Raw genomic sequence first — 18,830 nt, 5'->3', positions numbered from 1 at the left:
ATTTAGAATATTGTATGCAATTCTGGAGACCGCACCTTCAAAAAGATATAAACAGAATGGAGTCAGTACAGAGGAAGACTACTAAAATGGTCAGTGCTCTTTTCATAAGCTATTTAGGATAGACTTAAAGATTTCAATAAGTATACTTTGGAGGAAAGGTGGGAAAGGGGAGATATGATAGAGATGTTTAAATACCATAAATGCGCATGAGGTGAATTTCATTTGAAAGGAAACTCCAGAAGGAGAGGGTTTAGGATGAAGTTAAGAGGTGAAAGGTTCAGGTGTCATCTAAGGAAATAGTTTTACAGATAGGGTGGTTGATTTGTGAAATAGTCTCCCAGTCGAGGTGGTGGAGATAAAGGCTGTCTGAATTCAAGAAAGCATGAGAAGAGGAGATAGTGGATGCTTTAGCAGATTGGATGGGCCATTTACTTTTATCTGCCATAATGTTTGTATGTTTCTATGTTTTCTCTATTTCATGTATTTTTCACCTGTTTATACAGAACATCTTGGAGTCTCTATTTGTTTTTTGTTTGTATTAGTAGATAAGGGAGATTTTTTTCCCTGTTTTGTTTTTCGTTTGATGGTATTCTCTCTCTTCTGCATCAGTATCAAGGTATTGATGGAGTACAACACAAATAATGTAGAAGAAATAACAATTCATTGAGGACTTGATCAGTGGATGGTAGAAGTGCTCTGATCAAAAGCTTGTAACTTGCTAATTTTTGTTGTGTTATCAGTGGTATCAAGCTTTGTGCTAATCATTGCATTTCCTTTTATTCAGGAAAGAATGAATAGCAGTAGTACTTTTGCTTCATAGTTCAGTAACCTGGATCACTAGAAGAATGTGCAGTTGAAGAATTCACCTATAGATGTCACCAGAGCCAACAATGTAATTTTTAAGGAATAGTGTCACTAAATTTTTCATTGGTTGAGACTTAGGATCTGAGTCCATCACCCAAAGTTCCCTACTAAAAATCAGCTTTACATGTAAAGTTATCTTATTTGGAACAGTTTTAGCAGTTTTGGATTCACTCGATTAGAAAGAAAAGCACCTATAACAAAAATCAGTTAATGCTATATGCTCCAGAATTAGCAAGCAGGAATTTTTTGGTGCCATCCAGATGAATATAAATAAACCTCCATGGGATTTTAAACAAGATAAATGACATGTAAGACCACAGTGAATCTACAGGGAATCCTGCTGGGTACTTTTGACTTGAATTATCTAGTATGGCATCTTGTGTTCTTAACAGACATGATTTCTAGCTTTTGATTTTAATACCAGAAGGGCAACAATTGTGTGCATGCAAAGGATCACTTTATATAAAACATCAACATTGGAATTCAAGTGTTCAGGTCAAGACTTGCTCAGTTCTGGTGGTATTGTACAAAAGTCCCTGCCAAATGCAGAGCATTTTCTAAAATACCTATAAGTACCTGGAGAAATGTACACCTATTTGCCTATTTCAACAACTCTCTTTCTCATCTCTTCTGGAATTTTCTTTGATCATGGCTCAGATCAGGGTTAGAATGTTTGTAGATACTGGATCTTCTATCAGCCAGCAAACCTGAGGATTATATGTACCGTTTGCCTTTATCCACTACTAAAATCGCTCAATTAAAGCTTAAGTGGAACAGTTTGGGCTCCTTTTACGAAGCCGCGGAAGCGGCTTTAACGCGTGTGACTTTTAATCACGCGCTAACCCCCACACTAGCTGAAAAACTACCGCCTGCTCAAGAGGAGGCGGTAGCGACTAGCACGGCCGGTAGTTTAGCGCACGCTATTACACACATTAAACCGCTACTGTGACTTCGTAAAAGGAGCCCTTTGTCTATTTGGATATTTATTGTGGGAATATTTTTGAGTAAAAGAGTTGGACATATAACAAAAAAGAAAAAAAGCAAACAATAGAAAAAAAGCATATAACAGATAATGTATAAAAGGAAAGAGAAGAAAAGTAGGTGAGATATATTGGATGTTTCACAAAATGGGGGAAGTTTTTATGATTAATGAGGGCTCATTAATGTGTGAGTAGGTCAAGAATGTTTCTAGGTTCCAAAGTCCTATCTCTCAGAGCTCTTGAAGTCTTTTCCTCCACCCAGTACAAGTTGTTGCATCTTATATCTCAGATAAATACAATTTAACAGCTTTTCCATTATATGGTTACTGTGGGTCTTTTTTTTTTTATAGCATTCTTGTTGAAACTTTGTGGTGACTACACTGTCATGGTAAGGTTGATATATAGTGAGATTTAGATTCAACAGGGCTGGTTACCATCAAGCCTCACTGAATCTATCAATTAAATCTGATTGCTTGGTTGACCGAGTAACTAAGAAGACAGTTACCGTTACACGTGCGTGCTATGGGTGTTGGATTCATTTGTTCCTTAAAATGATGCAATTTATAACTCTGTCATTTGTGTAATACATTTTGTTTAAAGATCAGAAACCATTCAATGTGATACATGCAATGATAGGGTAGGTAATTCAGGAGGGGAGCAAAAACTTAGTTTTCATATCATTGTATCTATATGTTTAGGTATATAGATATAACTAACGTGCATACACACACTTTCTATAATTTAAAGAATACACTGGAGAATGACACAGGGACAAATTTTTTCCTGTCCCCATGAGTTCTTTCCCATTCCTGTAAGCTATGTTCTCATCTGCACAAGCCTCAAACACTTTAAAATCATGTGTTCGAGGCATGTGTTGTTAAAGCAGAGCTTACAGGAATGGAGCAGGGACGGAGACTTGAAAATTGAGTTCCTGCAGAAAGAGGGATAAATTTGTCCCTGTGTCATTCTGTAGTATACATTGATGTTTTTTTTTGAGTATATGGTTGTCAGAACCTCAGGAGTCTCAGGAGGCACACAGTTTTGAGATACACTGGTTTATGGGATAAAGCCTTACTCATTGCTTGTAACAGATATTAGGCACACCACCTGGTCTGCCTAATGATTAAGTTGACCTCGTTACTTGAAGATTTAGTTGGGATCCTTGTGCATGACACTGCTGCTGAACTAGTGGAGCTGGCCAAATTGGATAAATATTTTGGATAAACACATTTAATTTCCCTCATTTTCTTTTGAAGAATTATATAGTATTACTAAGGGCAAATACTTTATTTGGAGCCACACTAAAGACTGTATTTTTATGATGCACTATACAGGAATTTAATAATACTGTCTAATCTGCAATATTTCTGCAAGATATTAGTGAAATACATTTCTAATTATATTAGTATCCCTTGTCTTAAAGTTAGTAGCCACAAGCTGAAAATACACAAGAGGGCACCATTGTTATTTAAAGTAAACCTAGTTTTTCATTTAGCCTTACAGATACGATATCTAACAAAGCTAAGTCTTATACATGGGAAGGGTCATTACAGGTTTGGATTAGGAATTAGGCTGAAATTAAAGGTCAACAAAAATATATCAAAATATTCAATAATAGAACAGTAAAAAATTAACTTTTTATATATTTCTTGATTCACTCTTTGAAACAATACAAACCACATTGAACAGATAGACAAAAGACGGTGTTGCCTGAATATTTAATTTAGATTTAAATCATTTTTTCATTGGTAGCTCAAGGCAAGTTACATTTAGATACAGTTAGGCATTTCTATGGTGGCAAGCAGGATACAGATATCCTCATATGTGGGTAACACCATCCGAGCTTCTCAGAGAAGACTACCACACGTGTGCATCTTCCTGTTTGCTGCTGTTGTGCAGAATCTTGCCAGTTGCTATTTTTTCACAGACCTCACCTTCTCTCCCAAAGCCACAAAGTCACTTTTGATACGTTCAGAATGGTACCTAGAAGTATCATTAGTGCCAACATGGATGAGCAGCATCGGATAAAAAATGATTAAGTTTGCGGACGATACGAAGTTATTCAGAGTGGTGAAGATGCAGAAGGATTGCGAAGACCTGCAACATGACATAAACACGCTTGAGAAATGGGCCGCGACATGGCAAATGAGGTTTAACGTGGATAAGTGTAAGGTGACAAAAATCTTATACACCAATACAGGATGTCTGGTGCACTTGGAGAGACCTCCCAGGAAAGAGACCTGGAAGTACTGGTTGACAAGTCGATGAAGCCATCCGTGCAATGTGCGGCGGCTGCGAAAGGGCGAACAGAATGTTAGGAATGATTAAGAAGGGGATCACAATCAGATCGGAGAAGGTTATCATGCCGCTGTACCGGGCTATGGTAAGCCCCCTCCTAGGAATACTGTGATCAGCACTGGTCGCCATACATGAAGAAGGATACGATACTACTCGAAAGGGTCCAGAGAAGAGCAACTAAAGTGGTTAAGGGGCTGGAGGAGTTGCTGTACAGTGAGAGATTAGAGAAACTGGGCCTCTTCTCCCTTCACTTACCTGCGTGATCCCTGATCAGTAGGTCCATGGCCGGCAGGAGTGTGCATGCGCGTTTACAACTGCCCCACACTTGCGGACCTCCAGATATTTCCTCCTGATATTTATTACTCAATCGGGGGTGGGGGGGGGGAAAGGCAAAAAGCTCAACAGCAGAGACACCACCCCCTCTTTATTTACAGCATCGGCGTGGCAAGTTTAGTAATCAATGCAGGGGTTCTGGAGACTCACCCAGAGATCCTCCACTAAAGCCTTGAGCTGTTTCGCTGTTGAAATAGGGGTTGAGTACAGCTAACCAGCAGCACGTGTGCCTCTTACAACTGCCCAACACTCACGGACCCTAAGGTGCAGCAGCATTTCCCCCTCCCCACCCCCCCTTCCTTTCCCTTCCTGCGGTCTGGCCGGCTCCCTTGCCGGAGTTATTTTTAAGTATAAAGGTGCCTTGGCGGCTCCTCTCACAAGCTGCACCTGTGTCAGAGAAGCCTTCCGTTGCAGGCGGGGATCGTTAGAGGAGCTGCGGCGGCACCTTTAAACTTAAAAATTACTCCGGTAAGGAAGCCGGCCAGACCGCGAGAAGGGAAGGGGTTAGGGGGAAATGCTGCTGCTGCTGCACAGGGACATGGAGAGGGAGGGAAATACAGAGCGGTAACATTAAAGTTTGCCAATGTCTAAATCTTTTTGCTCTCACCAGACCGCAGGAAAGAAAGGAGGGGAGGGGAAATGCTGCTGCTGCTGCTGCACAGGGACATGCAGGGGGAGGGAAATACCGCTGCTGCTGCTGCACAGAGAACTAGAGGGTAAGGAAAATACTGCTGCTGCTGCACAAGGAAGTGGGCTGGGGAGGGAAATGCTGCTGCACAGGGAAATGGAGGAGGGAGGGAATGCTGCTTCGGCTTCTGCACAGGGAAGTGGAGAGGGGGAGGAAAAATGGAGGGGAAGGGAATGTTGTGGCTGCTGCACAGGGAAGTGGGGAGAGAGACATAAAGAAAGGAAGAAAGACACAGGGGCAGGGAGACAGACAGAAAGAAAGGCAGCGGGAGGGAGAGAGACTGAAAGAAAAAGACAGGGGTGGGGAGAGAGACATAAATAAAGAAAAAAAAGACAGACAGACATATATTCTAGCACCTGTTATTGTAAAGGGCTAAAAGACTAGTTCTAATATAAAAGTGTTTCACAGATTACATTAAAATGGTGGTGATGTGAAAGGGTGATGTGCTAACAGTATGTTGAGAAAATTAACAGAAGACAGCATTTTATCTGTTAATAGGTGAGGAAACCAATGTCCCTCAAGTTATTTGATTATGGTTTGGATATATCTGTTTAAATTTTTAATATCAAATAAGCATTTTGATTACAATTTGTATTCATGAATAAAAAGTAATTAAAAGATAAGAAATACAAATTGAGAAATTACATCCTTCTGTTTTATATTTTGTATGCAATGTGGTTTTGTGTTTGTTTTTAGTGCATTGTGTATGTTATTTTGTTACTCGCCTAGATTTGTGGATAGACGGGTTATAAATAATTTTAAATAAATAAATAAAACAGCATGCAGAATAGTTATAAACAGCCTTAAAGTTTTCACACAAGCCTTTGTTTTTGAAAATTCAGAATGTCCCTCTTAGTATCCTAATGATAAGATCAATGATGTAGTAGTCTATAGTACCTAGCTGGGCCTACATTCTGTAATTTGTAAAACCAGGAGTGGAGTAGCCGCCAAATGATTAGTGCAGTGGTTTGAGAAACTGTAACTGGGTTTGATTCCTATTTCAGCTTCTAGGGACACTGGGTAAGTCTCCTTTGTTCCAGGTACAAAAACTTAGATTTTGAGCCTTCTAGGGACAGAGAGAGAACCTGCATATAATATATGTATGTGAACCACTTTGGTTGTACCACAGAAAGATGATATATCAAATCTATGACCTCTTTGATCTCTTTAAAGCAATGTTAGCTTAAAAACATAGAAACATAGAAGATGACGGCAGAAAAGGGCTACAGCCCATCAAGTCTGCCCACTCTGCTTACCCACCCCCTTTCTATGCCCTAATGACCCAATTTCCTTATCTTGACCCTCGTAGGGATCCCACATGGGTATCCCATTTATTCTTAAAGTCTGGCACGCTGTCTGCCTCGATCACCTGCACTGGAAGCTTGTTCCAATGATCAACCACTCTCTCTGTGAAGAAATACTTTCTGGTGTCGCCATGAAATTTTCCGCCCCTGAGTTTGAGCGGGTGCCCTCTTGTGGCCGAGGGTCCCTTGAGAAAGAAAATATCATCTTCCACTTCGACACGTCCCATGAGGTACTTAAATGTTTCGATCATGTCTCCCCTCTTCCTACGTTCCTTAAGAGTGTAGAGCTGCAATTTGTTCAGTCTCTCATCGTATGAGAGACCCTTGAGCCCCGAGATCATCCTGGTGGCCGTCCGTTGAACTGATTCAATTCTGCGCACATCTTTACTGTAATGTGGCCTCCAGAATTGCACACAGTACTCCAGATGAGGTCTCACCATGGCCCTGTACAACGGCATTATGACTTCAGGCTTTCGGCTGACGAAACTTCTATTGATACAACCCAATATCTACCTTGCCTTAGATGAAGCCTTCTCCACTTGATTGGCAGTTTTCATGTCTGCACTGATGATTACTCCTAAATCTCGTTCTGCTGAAGTCCTAGTTAAAGTTTCTCCGTTCAAGAAGTACGTCCTGCATGGATTTCCGCTTCCGAGGTGCATGACCTTACATTTCTTAGCATTGAAGCCTAGCTGCCAGGTTGAGGACCAACTTTCCAATGTAAGCAGGTCCTGCGCCATATAATTCTGTAAACTGCATTCACTTACTATATTACATAGTTTGGCGTCATCAGCGAATAGTGTTATTTTACCTTGAAGCCCTTGAGTCAGATCCCCTATGAATATGTTGAAAAGGAGTGGACCCAGGACCGAGCCCTGCGGCACTCCACTGGTCACCTCCGATGTTTTAGAGAGGGTACCATTAACCACCACCCTCTGAAGTCTGCCACTCAGCCAATCATTGACCCATGCAGTTAGTGTCTCTCCTAACCCCATCGATTCCATCTTGCTTAGCAGCCTGCGGTGTGGGACACTGTCAAAAGTTTTACTGAAGTCCAGGTACACGACATCCAAAGACTCTCCTAAGTCCAACTTTCTTGTTACCCAGTCAAAGAAGCTGATGAGATTGGATTGGCAGGACCTACCCTTGGTGAATCCATGCTGACTGGGATCCCGAAGATTCCCTTCATTCAAGATCGTGTCCAATTTGCTTTTAATTAGTGTTTCCATGAGTTTGCACACTATTGATGTGAGACTCACCGGTCTATAATTCGCAGCCTCTGCCCTGCAACCCTTTTTATGCAGAGGAACGACATTAGCTAATTTCCAGTCCAGGGGAACTTTTCCCTTACTTAGGGAGAGATTGAATAGCTCAGCCAACGGTTTCGCCAGGACGTCGCTCAATTCTCTGAGCATTCTTGGGTGCAAATTGTCTGGTCCCATGGCTTTGTTCACCTTGAGTCTTGCCAGTTCACTGTAAACTTCACCTGGTGTGAACTCAAAATTCTGAAACGGATCTTCTGTGCTTTGTGTTGCCTTCAACTGGGGACCGTGTCCCGGTGCCTCACAGGTGAAGACTGAGCAGAAATATTCATTCAGTAGTTCGGCTTTATCGGAATCTGCTTCCACGTAAATTCTGTCCGGTCTTCTAAGGCGTACTATCCCGCCTGTGTTCCTTTTTCTGTCACTAATATACCTGAAGAAGGATTTGTCCCCCTTTTTAATGTTTTTTGCCAGAATTTCTTCCACTCGAAGTTTTGCCTCCCTAACTGCCATTTTGACCGCTGTAGACCTGGTCCTATATTCTACTTTTGCCTCTCTTTTCTCCGTGCGCTTGTAGGAGAGAAACGCTTTTTTCTTCTCCTTAATGAGGTGCGAGATCTCCGCGGTGAACCATTGGGGTTTATTGTTTTTTTGTCATTTATTTACTGATTTTATGAAGCGGCTAGTTGCTTCATGTATGGTTGATTTCAGTGTTAACCACTTAGCTTCTACATCATCGGTCTCCGTTTGGTCCTGCAGCGTCTGATGGACGAAATCTCCCATGCGTGCGAAGTCTGTGCCCCGGAAATTGAGTACCTTTGTTTTCGTGTTTGATCTAGGGAAGCCTTTCCTAAGGTTGAACCATACTATATTGTGGTCGCTGGAGGCTAACGTATCTCCTACTGAGACCTCTGAAACGCTTTCCCCGTTGGTGAGTACCAGGTCGAGGATCGCCTGGGCCCTAGTGGGCTCCGTTACCATTTGTTTGAGACGTGCTCCCTTTATGGAGGTTAAGAGCCTTCTGCTACCGCTGGTTGTCGCTGAAAATGAGTTCCAGTCTGCATCAAGCATATTGAAGTCCCCTAGCAGTACAGCTTCTCCTCGTAGAGTGATATTCTCTATGTCTTCAATTAATTCTGCGTCCATGTCTTCCAGTTGTCTTGGGGGTCTGTAAACCACACCTAGATACAGGCATTTTTCTCTTCCTCTTGCCAGGTTTACCCAGAGGGACTCCCCGGTGTACTTGACATCTGTGATCCTGGTGGTTTTGATGTCCTCTTTAATGTATAGAGCTACTCCCCCTCCTAACCTGCCCTCTCTGTCCTGCCGAAGTAGATTGTAGCCCGGTATAGCCATATCCCACCCATGTGAGTACGTGAACCAAGTTTCAGATATTGCCACCACATCTAGGTCGGCATTCCTTATTTCAGCCTCCAATTCTAGAATTTTGTTACCTAAACTGTGTGCATTGACATACATGGCCCTCCATATCTTGTGTTTGCTAAGTCCCTGTGAGGCGTATCCTACCCGAGTCGGTGTGACTCCCAAAGAACTGTTTGCAATGTGGGTACTTACCTTGGACATGGAAGCGGAGTTTCGACTCACCTCATCAGGATAATTCCTTTCTGCACTAATATGTGAATGGGTACCCTCCCCCGACTTACCTAGTTTAAAGCCCTGTGAAGCAGGCGGGCTAGTCGGTGTCCGAAGACGTTCTTACCCCTACTGGTCAGATGGAGTCCGTCTGGTCCCTGAAGTCCTTGTAGCGCTTCCCCATGGTTTAGAAATCCGAAGTTCATATCCCGGCACCATCCCTGTAGCCACTCATTCGTCCTCAGGATACGTTCATCTCTGGCTCTTCCCTTGCCTCTAACTGGGAGGATCGATGAGAAAACCACCTGCGCTCCTGTCTGCTTCAGCCTCTTACCCAGTGCTCCAAAGTCTCTGGTGATGGTCTCCGGTGTGTTCCTGGCAGTGTCGTTGGTTCCTATGTGGACAAGAAGCATAGGAAAGTGGTCTCGGGGCGTGAGTAGTCTATCCAGACTGGCGGTGACATCTCGTATCCTGGCTCCAGGCAGAGAGAAGACCTCCCTAGATTGCATATCCGGTCTGCAAATTGGTCCCTCGGTGCCCTTCAGCATGGAATCCCCAATGACTATTACTCTGCGCTTCTTTGGGGGGAGCCGGTCAGTTGTCCCTGGAGATGGAGCTGGGTGTTGGGCCTGCTCCTGTTCCTCATCGGCAGTTCCTTCCTGAAGAATCTGGAATCTGTTCCGCAGGACGAGTTGAGGGGTTGATGTATAGCTGCCCTGTTTGTAAGAAGAAGGAGAAGATGAAGAGATTGAAAAAGAGGGGGGGGTCTCCTATGTTTGCCCGTGGAGGAGGTCACCAGCTGCCAGGAGTCAGTGCCGCTAGCCATTTCCTGTATCCCAATTGTTGGTTTCAAAGCTGATGATTTGGGTGTCTCGAGGATGGACTTGTCATGGGCCTGCTCGGTGATTTGGGACAGCTCCTGGACGACTCCGTCGATGTAGGCCTCGTCCTCTCGGATGCTTCTCAGGCGTATCACCTCCTCCCTGAGGCTCCTTAGTTCCTGCATGAGATCTCCATCCAGCTGCGCAGCCTCCTCTGTCTGTGTAGAGACTGTAATGTAGCGCTGGGGGATGGTCTCGGTCAGCACAGAGACCTCTGTCCACCATCCTGGGTCTTCCTCCTTCTGCACGCAGTCCGTGGTCGCTTCCTGGATCCCCATAGCGACTGGAATACTGGTCTTGATTGTAGACTTCGCGCTTCTTGTCCTCCCTGCCATTGCTGAGTTGTAATTGAGGTCTGCCTGTCAGTAAGGAAGAGAATTAGGAAAATTAGAAAAATCTGTCTGTGAGCAGGTGTGAGATTTTGAAAGTTAGGGTGTCTGAGAGTTGGAAGATTGGGGTATCTAGTGCTTGAAAGATAAGGGTGTCTGAGAGACTGAGAGTTTGAGATGTCTGAGAGGGTTGCTGTCTGTGAGTTAGTATGAGAGCCTGTACGATTAGGGTGAAGGGATAGTGTGTTTGAGAGGTCCGCTTGTTGCCGTAAGGTATCGTTGTCTTATGTAGTTTGGCTCTTCTTAAGGCTCTTCTTAAGGCGCTCTCGCTAAGGCGAGCGCCTTTGCCGCTCGCCTTCGCCGCGCGCCGAACGGCTGCGCGCCGTTGGCTCATCCCCTTTTATGGGGGGAGTTTGGCTGGTGATGTCAGGGGTGGGCGGAGTTAGCTCTCGCCTCTTCCCCTGCTAGCACCGCCTTCTCTGCTCCTCTCTCTGCTTCTTCCTGCTAGCACACTCTCCGCTCATTGTTCTGCCATGTGCTCAGAACTCTGCTACCATGTGCTCAGGACTAGGCACAGCTCCTAAAGTCTCCCTTCGGCTGGCCTTGCACTGTGAACCGACATGCATAGTTGATTCAGCATTGAGGAATTCCTGCAGTTTACTTCTATGTCATGATTGCAGTCCTCTCCTATCAAGGGAGTAAAGGAAGTACATTAATTGCTGATATTCAAATAGGTCTCCTTGCCTAGCAGGGATCTTCTGCATGGAAACCTAATAAGGATGCCTCTTTCTCTAAATGTTACTTCTCCCTTTGCCTGCTACAGGAATATCTTACTCTCCTTGTCTGGTAGAAGTTCTGCATTCCCTCCAAGTGGTAGTTGATCTGTGCAGTTGGGATTGTGGTTTACTTTTTTACCTTAGTCTCTCCATTTCACATTCATGGATCTGAGCAAGATACTATTAGTTGGCTTATGGCAGTGTCTCTCAAATTTTCTTGAGCTGGGGCACACTAAAGGTAGTGGCCACGGCTTGAGGCCCCCAGAAGTGCACAGACGTTGCCGTGATGACATCACGCATATGCGTAACATCATCACATCGACATCCGTGCATGTGCAGAGGCCCTCCAGATGGGCCCTGAGATGCCAGCAGGGAGTGCCAGCAGGGAAGAGGGCCAGAGAGAAGCACTGGCACCAGCTGATTGCCTACAGCAGTGTTTCTCAACTACTTCAAGCTAAGTACCCCCTAAGTCTAACAAATATCAACTGAGTACCCTAATCATAGACCTCCCTAGGCCCACCCAAGCTCTGCCTCAGATACCATCCCCTTTACTAATTGTAATGCAATTTTTTCCATTCATTTTTCATATACACAGCAGATATAAACTCTTCAATCACTATATTGAAAATAAAATCATTTTACCTACCAGCGATCCTCTGCAGGCTGCTGTAATTAGCTTTAAAGATGAGACCGGGAGGCCAGGGGGCAAGCCGGAGAAAGCTAGAGAGAAGGGGGAAACATGCAGGCCTGTGGCGAATCGGGCAGCGCTGGTGCTGTACCATGGAGGGAAGTCAGCTGGCAGGCACCTCTCTTCTTCCTCAGTGTGCTGCGGCACACTTGGAGTCTCAGAATGCACACAGTTTGAGATACACTGGTTTATGGGATAAAGCCTTACTCATTGCTTGTAACAGATATTTGAAATGCCAAGAGGGGGGTGGAGGGACAGTAGTGGGGTATAATCTTGTTTATTCAAAAGCCAGTCCCTTAAATATCTAAGCAAGCATGTTTAGTTATTTTTTTATGACTAGATGACCCAGCCTGTCTTGCTGCAAATTATTGTATAACATTTTGATCTTAAACTTCAGTTCCTCCCCAAATTAAACTTCACTAGCTCCCTTTGCAAACAAGCTAGATGTTTTTTCACAGTTGAATTGGGATACATCACTTGATGTAAAAACATCTATAGATCAGTTCATTGGCATTATATTCAAACTAGTTGGCCTTCACACATTGTTCTATCGTCTAGGCCAGTCCATTCAAAGCATTTGTACTGTTCCCTTGCTTACGTACAGCATGCTGCTATGGCCAGACCCCTTTTATTATTCTGTTCAAATCAACAGAATGTTTAGGTATTGCACCCCATTCAGATTACCCCATCCCTCGTCTCCTTTAAATCAAAACTGTATAAAGAAACAATAGAGTACCACACAGGTAAGTGGGGAGCTACTGAGATAATGCCAGGAGGTGTAAATAGCCTTCCACATCTGGATTCCACACCACAGGTGCTTTTTATTTGTGCCTCAAATGGACAGAGGAAAGATGGAACTAGTAAAGAATATAAGAAGTTGCCTCCACTGGGTCAGACCAGAGGTCCATCTCACCCAGCGGTCCGCTCCCGCGGCGGCCCATCAGGTCCGCGACCTGAGGGACGTACAAAAATTTAATTTTCACATATGTATTTTTTGCATAGACTTTGCATTAGTAGCAATATCTGCAGGTTCTGCAGTATTTGTGATGCTAGCCAGCCAACCAAATTCGAATTCTCAAAAGTAACCTGTATGGGGAGTTTTATAATTAAAATTTTCTTTGCAGACTAATGGGTACATTTTCCCCCAAGGGTCTGTGAGCCCTGCATATATGTAAAAAGAATTGTCCCCATAATTTGTAACGATTAGAAAGTTTGCTAACTTTAATTTTCTTGCAAGCATGTTACTTTGAAAGCAAGTGGGCTGTTTTTCATTGGCTGTCTTTGTTTTTGTATAGGTTTAACATAAAAGTGCAATTGCAGCTTGTAGCAAGCTTTATGCTCACTGGCGTGGCTGGAGGTGCAAAATATGCTCAAAATGGACAACTTTTTGGTCGCTTTAAGCTTACTGAAACTCTTTCTGAAGACACTTTGGCTGGACGACTGGTGATGACCAAAGTCAATGCTGTTTATTTATTGCCGGTCACTAAAGAAAAATCAGTACAGACCCAGGGAACCAAAGAGAAGGTTTATGAAGCAATTATTGAGGAGAAAACGAAAGACTTCATTTTTCTAAGGTTGTGCAGGGATTGTTGTGAAGAACTCAAGCTTCGAGCTGATCGAGAAATGCAGGTATGGTATTTACTAAATCTCAATTTGTGTTATACAAAATCAAGAAATGTACCATATTATGAGGAGCTAGTAGACAAGTGTTTGGGAGGTGAGGTATTTGTTGTTTCGATTTTTATTCCGCCAAACAAAGATGTTGCTGGTTCACTGTTAATGTCAGATCCTTGTGCTTGCATAGTTTTGTTTGCTTAAAGAGTAACATATACTGTGACATATATAAAATCCATTATTTTGTTACTTTTAATGGTGCTAATTCTTTGAACCTTATTGAGGTGACATGGAGGGACATTTTCAATAGGGAATATAAGTCTAAGGTTGGACGTTTTGGGCAGGACATCCACAAACCCAGGAGAAAAAAAAGTCTTGATAATAATTTCTTAAGGTCTCCACAATTGTTCACTTCACAGACAAGTACCTCAAGTTTTACTTTTTATAGACCTCAGCAGTGCTGCTTTGTGACAAAACTTAAGCACACAGATCAAATAGCACCAAGATCGTCATTGGTCTTTAATCTTTTTAGTAGTTTTTATAGTATAACATTTAATATTATTAAATAATAAGAGTTAAATAGTATTTATAAATACTCATCTCTTTAGGAGCATAGCAAAGGGGATGTTCGTCCGACATAGACTATGTTTCGCCCATAGAGGCTATATCAAGGTATTTCCCCTAAGTGTACTCGGTGGCATTCATGGAACCGGCACAACTTAGGGGAAATACCTTGATATAGACCCTATGGGCGAAACATAGGGCTCCTTTTATTAAGGTGCATTAGGGCTTTAACGCGCGGAATAGCGCGCACACTAGCTGGCATTATTCTAGAAGCGTACCGTGCGTGCGCTAAAAACGCTAACGCACCTTAGTAAAAGGAGCTCATAGTCTATGTCGGATGAATATCCCCTTTGCTATGCTCCTAAAGAAATGAGTATTTAAAAATATTATTTAACTCTATCCTATATAATAAAATGATAAGCGCGCATGCGCACTCTTACCCCGTGTTCCTTGATCCCTGATCTATCGGGCTGTGGCACGTAAGAGTACGCATGCGCGCGTCTAAGGACCGGCGACAGGTAACACACCGCAACTCCCCCCCCCCTCCCTACCTGGCACACCATAAACCCCCATTGACCCACCCAGCACGATGAGCACAAACCTCCCGGCTCCAGCAGTGTCTGAGGCAGAGTAAACACGCTGCTTCGCGTGGAGGAGAGGGTTAAATGGAAACATGCTGCTCAGGGGGATGGGAGGCAGGCAGGCAGGCTGGTATCGGGGGGTGGGGGGGTTTAAATGGAAACATGCTGCTCAGGGGGATGGGAGGCAGGCAGGCTGGCATCGGGAGGGGGTGGGGGGGGTTTAAATGGAAACATGCTGCTCAGGGGGATGGGAGGCTGGCAGGCTGGCATTGGGGGGGAGTTAAATGGAAACATGCTGCTCAGGGGGATGGGAGGCAGGCTGGCATTGGGGGTGGGGGTGGGACAAAGTCTGGAAGATAATAATGGGGACATAGGAAGGAGGCACTGGGGGCACTAAGGACATAGAAAGGGACACTAAGGACATAGGATGCACTGAGGGCACTAAGCAGGACAGAGGCATTGGGGGCACTAAGGACACGGGAAGGAGGCACTGGGGGCACTAAGGACATAGTTAAAGAGGCACTGGGAGCATTAAGGACACAGTACGCTGGCACTGGGGCACTAAGGACACAGTACGCAGGCACTGGGGCACTAAGGTAAGGACGTAGGAAGGGGAAGGAGGCATTAGGGGCACTAAGAACATAGGAAGGAGGCACTGAGGGCACTAAGGACATAGGGAGAGACACAGACAGATAAAATGATAGACAGACAGGCAGCGTGCAAGGACAGAGAGACAAAGAAAAAAAAACCCCAGACAGACAGACATCTACTCTAGCACCCGTTAATGTAACGGGCTTAAAGACTAGTTATTTAATAATATTAAATGCTATACTATAAAAACTACTAAAAAGATTAAAGACCAATGACAATCTTGGTGCTATTTGATCTGTGTGCTTAAGTTTTGTTACACAACGGCATCGCTGAGGTCTGTAAAACGTCTGGCGACGCAAGCAGCAAAACTTAACCACTCCATCTCCAACCTGTTGACGGCAACGGGCGACTTCAAAACTTTTCGAAAAGAAATCAAAACCCTACTTTTCAAAAAATTTATCCAGATATCTTAACCCAACCCTTCCCCCTCCTCCTAGATAAATTCTCCCCCAAAACCTCCACTTAAATAATCTCTTCCTCCCCAAAACACCAACCAAGTATTCAGATCCCTGAAATTTAATGTAATCTTATTTGTACTCTAACTGTAATCTATTTGTTATATTACACAGTAACGTACAGTCAATTTAATATCCAATTTGCAAGTTCTTCCAGAATTAATCCAGGTACCTCTCCTCCCTTGTAACCAAAAAAACCCAAAAAACCCCAAAACTGTTGTAACTTTACTGGAAATGTCCAGTGAGCTCTTTTGTAATCTGCCTTGAACTGAAAGGTATAGGCGGAATATAAGTCCCTAATGTAATGTAATGTAATACTTCAGAAATTTTCAAAGCTGCCAGACCCCTATGTTTTATTTTTGAACATAACCTAGGTTTAAGTTTTGGTCCTTACGACGTCTGCCTTTTTTGGCCATTTTCAAAAATAAAAGCGCCCACATGAAAAATGCACAAAAGCAAGTTTTGTAGATTTGCTCAACTACCTGGTCACACCAGAGAAATCCCATCAGTTGAGCTGGTTTCAGGGATTCCTGCTGGCTCAGCTGAAGTGGATTTTCCATGCCAAGATCAGCGATTTTGAGCCAATCAGGGCCTTAGGCCCCTCCCACTGCATCCCAAGATGCATTGGGAGGGGGCAGGCCCGTCATTCGCAGCACACAGCCCTGTAGGCAGGAGGAAGTGGACTTCCCTCCTGCTGATTTTGCAGCACACGGTACAAGGATGTCGTGTGATGTGGGGGATTCTGTTATCTGAAGTCGAGTGGTGTCTGGTGAAGGGGCGGTGTTGCCTGATATCGGGTGGTGTCCGGTGAATGGGAGGGGCTGGAATGTTGGGAGATGTGGGGGTGATGGGGAGGGATGTAGGGCTCCGAGGCTTATCCTGGCAGGGGGAATCCCCTTCAGCTGAGCCAGCAGGAATCCTCCAAACCGGCTCAGCTGATGGGGATTTCTCTGTCGCGATCACCTGATGGCAAGCCCTCAATGTGCTGTCCCCCCCCCCATCTCTAGGTAGTAGGAGGGAGTTGTGACCACTGGGGAAATAAGGGGGGTGTCATTGCCATAAACTCTCTAGTGGTCTTCTTGTCAGTTTGTTCACCTTTGAGGTACTTGGACCTGTTTTACTTTGGTCTAAGTCCCGGCATGTACGTTCCACCTAGGATGTCCTGGTAAAGCTTCGATTATTGCTTCAGGATGTCCAGGTGGAAGCTCACCCGATTCCCACCCATAACACACTTCCCAACACGCCCCTTTGAGCTCTGGATGCACAGCAGCTTAGAAGTGCTACTGAATGGGATGTGGCCATACCAGGGTACAAACTATACAGGAAAGACAGGACACATAAAAAGGGTGGAGGAATAGCGCTGTACATAAAAGACTCCATACCATCAGCCAGGACGGAAACAACAGTACGGGCGGATGGCCTGGAATCACTATGGGTTAAGCTACAGGGAGGAGCAGGAGCAGACATTAAACTGGGTCTGTACTACCGCCCACCTGGACAACCGGAAGAAATCGACCAGGAGATGGAGGCTGAACTGAAGCAGGTATGCAGAAGCGGAAATGTGGTGGTGATGGGGGACTTCAACCATCCTGGGATAGACTGGAGTATTGGGCACTCAAACTGCGCAAAAGAGACAAAATTCATAGAAGTCACGAGGGACTGTTTCATGGAGCAGCTGGTCACGGAACCAACAAGGGGCGATGCCACTCTTGACCTAATCTTCAACGGACTAGGGGGGACAGCAAAGGAGGTGGCGGTATTACCCCCACTAGGTAACAGCGATCACAACATGATCCAGTGCAGGCTTGAAATTGGATCATCAAAGGGGAATAGAACCACAACGACGGCACTCAACTTCAAAAAAGGAAATTATGATGCCATGAGAAAAATGGTGGGAAAGAAGCTCAAAGGCAACATAGGGAAGAAGGAATCCGTAGAAAAAGCCTGGACCTTATTCAAGGAGACTGTGCACGAAGCACAAAGCATATGCATCCCCAAGTTTAGAAAAGGGTGCAAAAAAAATAGAACAAAAAACCCAATGTGGATAACAAGTGCAGTGAAGAAGGCGATAAGCGACAAGAAAGCATCGTTCAGAAAATGGAAAAAAGACCAAACAGAGGAGAACCAAAAAGGGCACAAAGAACACCAGAAAGAGTGTCACCGAGTGATTAGAAAAGCAAAAAGAGAATATGAAGAGAGACTGGCAAAGGAAGCAACAAACTTCAAGTCGTTCTTCAGATACGTCAAGGGGAAGCAACCGGCGAGAGAAGAAGTGGGACCATTGGACGATGGAGACAGAAAGGGAGTTGTAAAAGAAGAGAAAGAGATAGCTGACAGGTTAAATGAGTTCTTCACGTCAGTCTTCACGATAGAGAATATAACCACCATTCCGGAACCCGAGGAGATCGTAATAGGAGACCAAGACGATAAGCTGGTCTGTTTAGAGGTAAGTCAAGAGGATGTACTCAAGCAGATTGACAGACTAAAGAGCGACAAATCGCCGGGTCCGGATGGCATTCACCCAAGGGTACTCAAGGAACTAAAAGACGTAATAGCGGAGCCACTTCGACAGATATGCAACCTATCCTTAAAAACCGGAGAGATCCCGGAGGATTGGAAAATAGCAAATGTCACGCCCATCTTCAAGAAGGGCGCAAGGGGGGACCCGGGAAACTACAGGCCGGTGAGCCTGACCTCAGTCCCGGGAAAGATGATGGAGGCACTGATTAAAGACAGCATCTGTGAACACATCGAAAAAAATGGGCAGCTAAAACCGAGTCAACATGGCTTCTGTAAGGGTAGGTCATGCCTCACAAACTTATTGTACTTCTTTGAGGGAGTGAACAGCCAGGTGGATAAAGGGGAATCTATAGACATCATTTACCTTGACTTCCAAAAAGCCTTCGACAAGGTGCCACACGAGAGACTGCTTAAAAAGATATGGAACCACGGGGTACAAGGGGAGGTCC

General features: G+C 44.4%; 1 protein-coding gene across 5 annotated transcripts in view; it reads left to right on the top strand.

Annotated features, from left to right (window-relative positions):
- Window positions 1-18,830, top strand: part of HELZ (helicase with zinc finger) — a 294,520-nt gene that overhangs the window by 112,312 nt on the left and 163,378 nt on the right. For all 5 annotated transcript variants that reach the window (XM_033960981.1, XM_033960980.1, XM_033960983.1 and 2 more), the window contains one exon: window positions 13,292-13,625. In XM_033960981.1, the coding sequence (XP_033816872.1) occupies window positions 13,292-13,625 (334 nt within the window). The remainder of the gene's footprint in view (window positions 1-13,291; window positions 13,626-18,830) is intronic.

This window comes from Geotrypetes seraphini, chromosome 10 (assembly GCF_902459505.1).
Source record: "Geotrypetes seraphini chromosome 10, aGeoSer1.1, whole genome shotgun sequence".
Lineage (NCBI taxonomy): Eukaryota > Metazoa > Chordata > Amphibia > Gymnophiona > Dermophiidae > Geotrypetes > Geotrypetes seraphini.
This window is presented reverse-complemented; position numbering and strand designations above follow the sequence as displayed.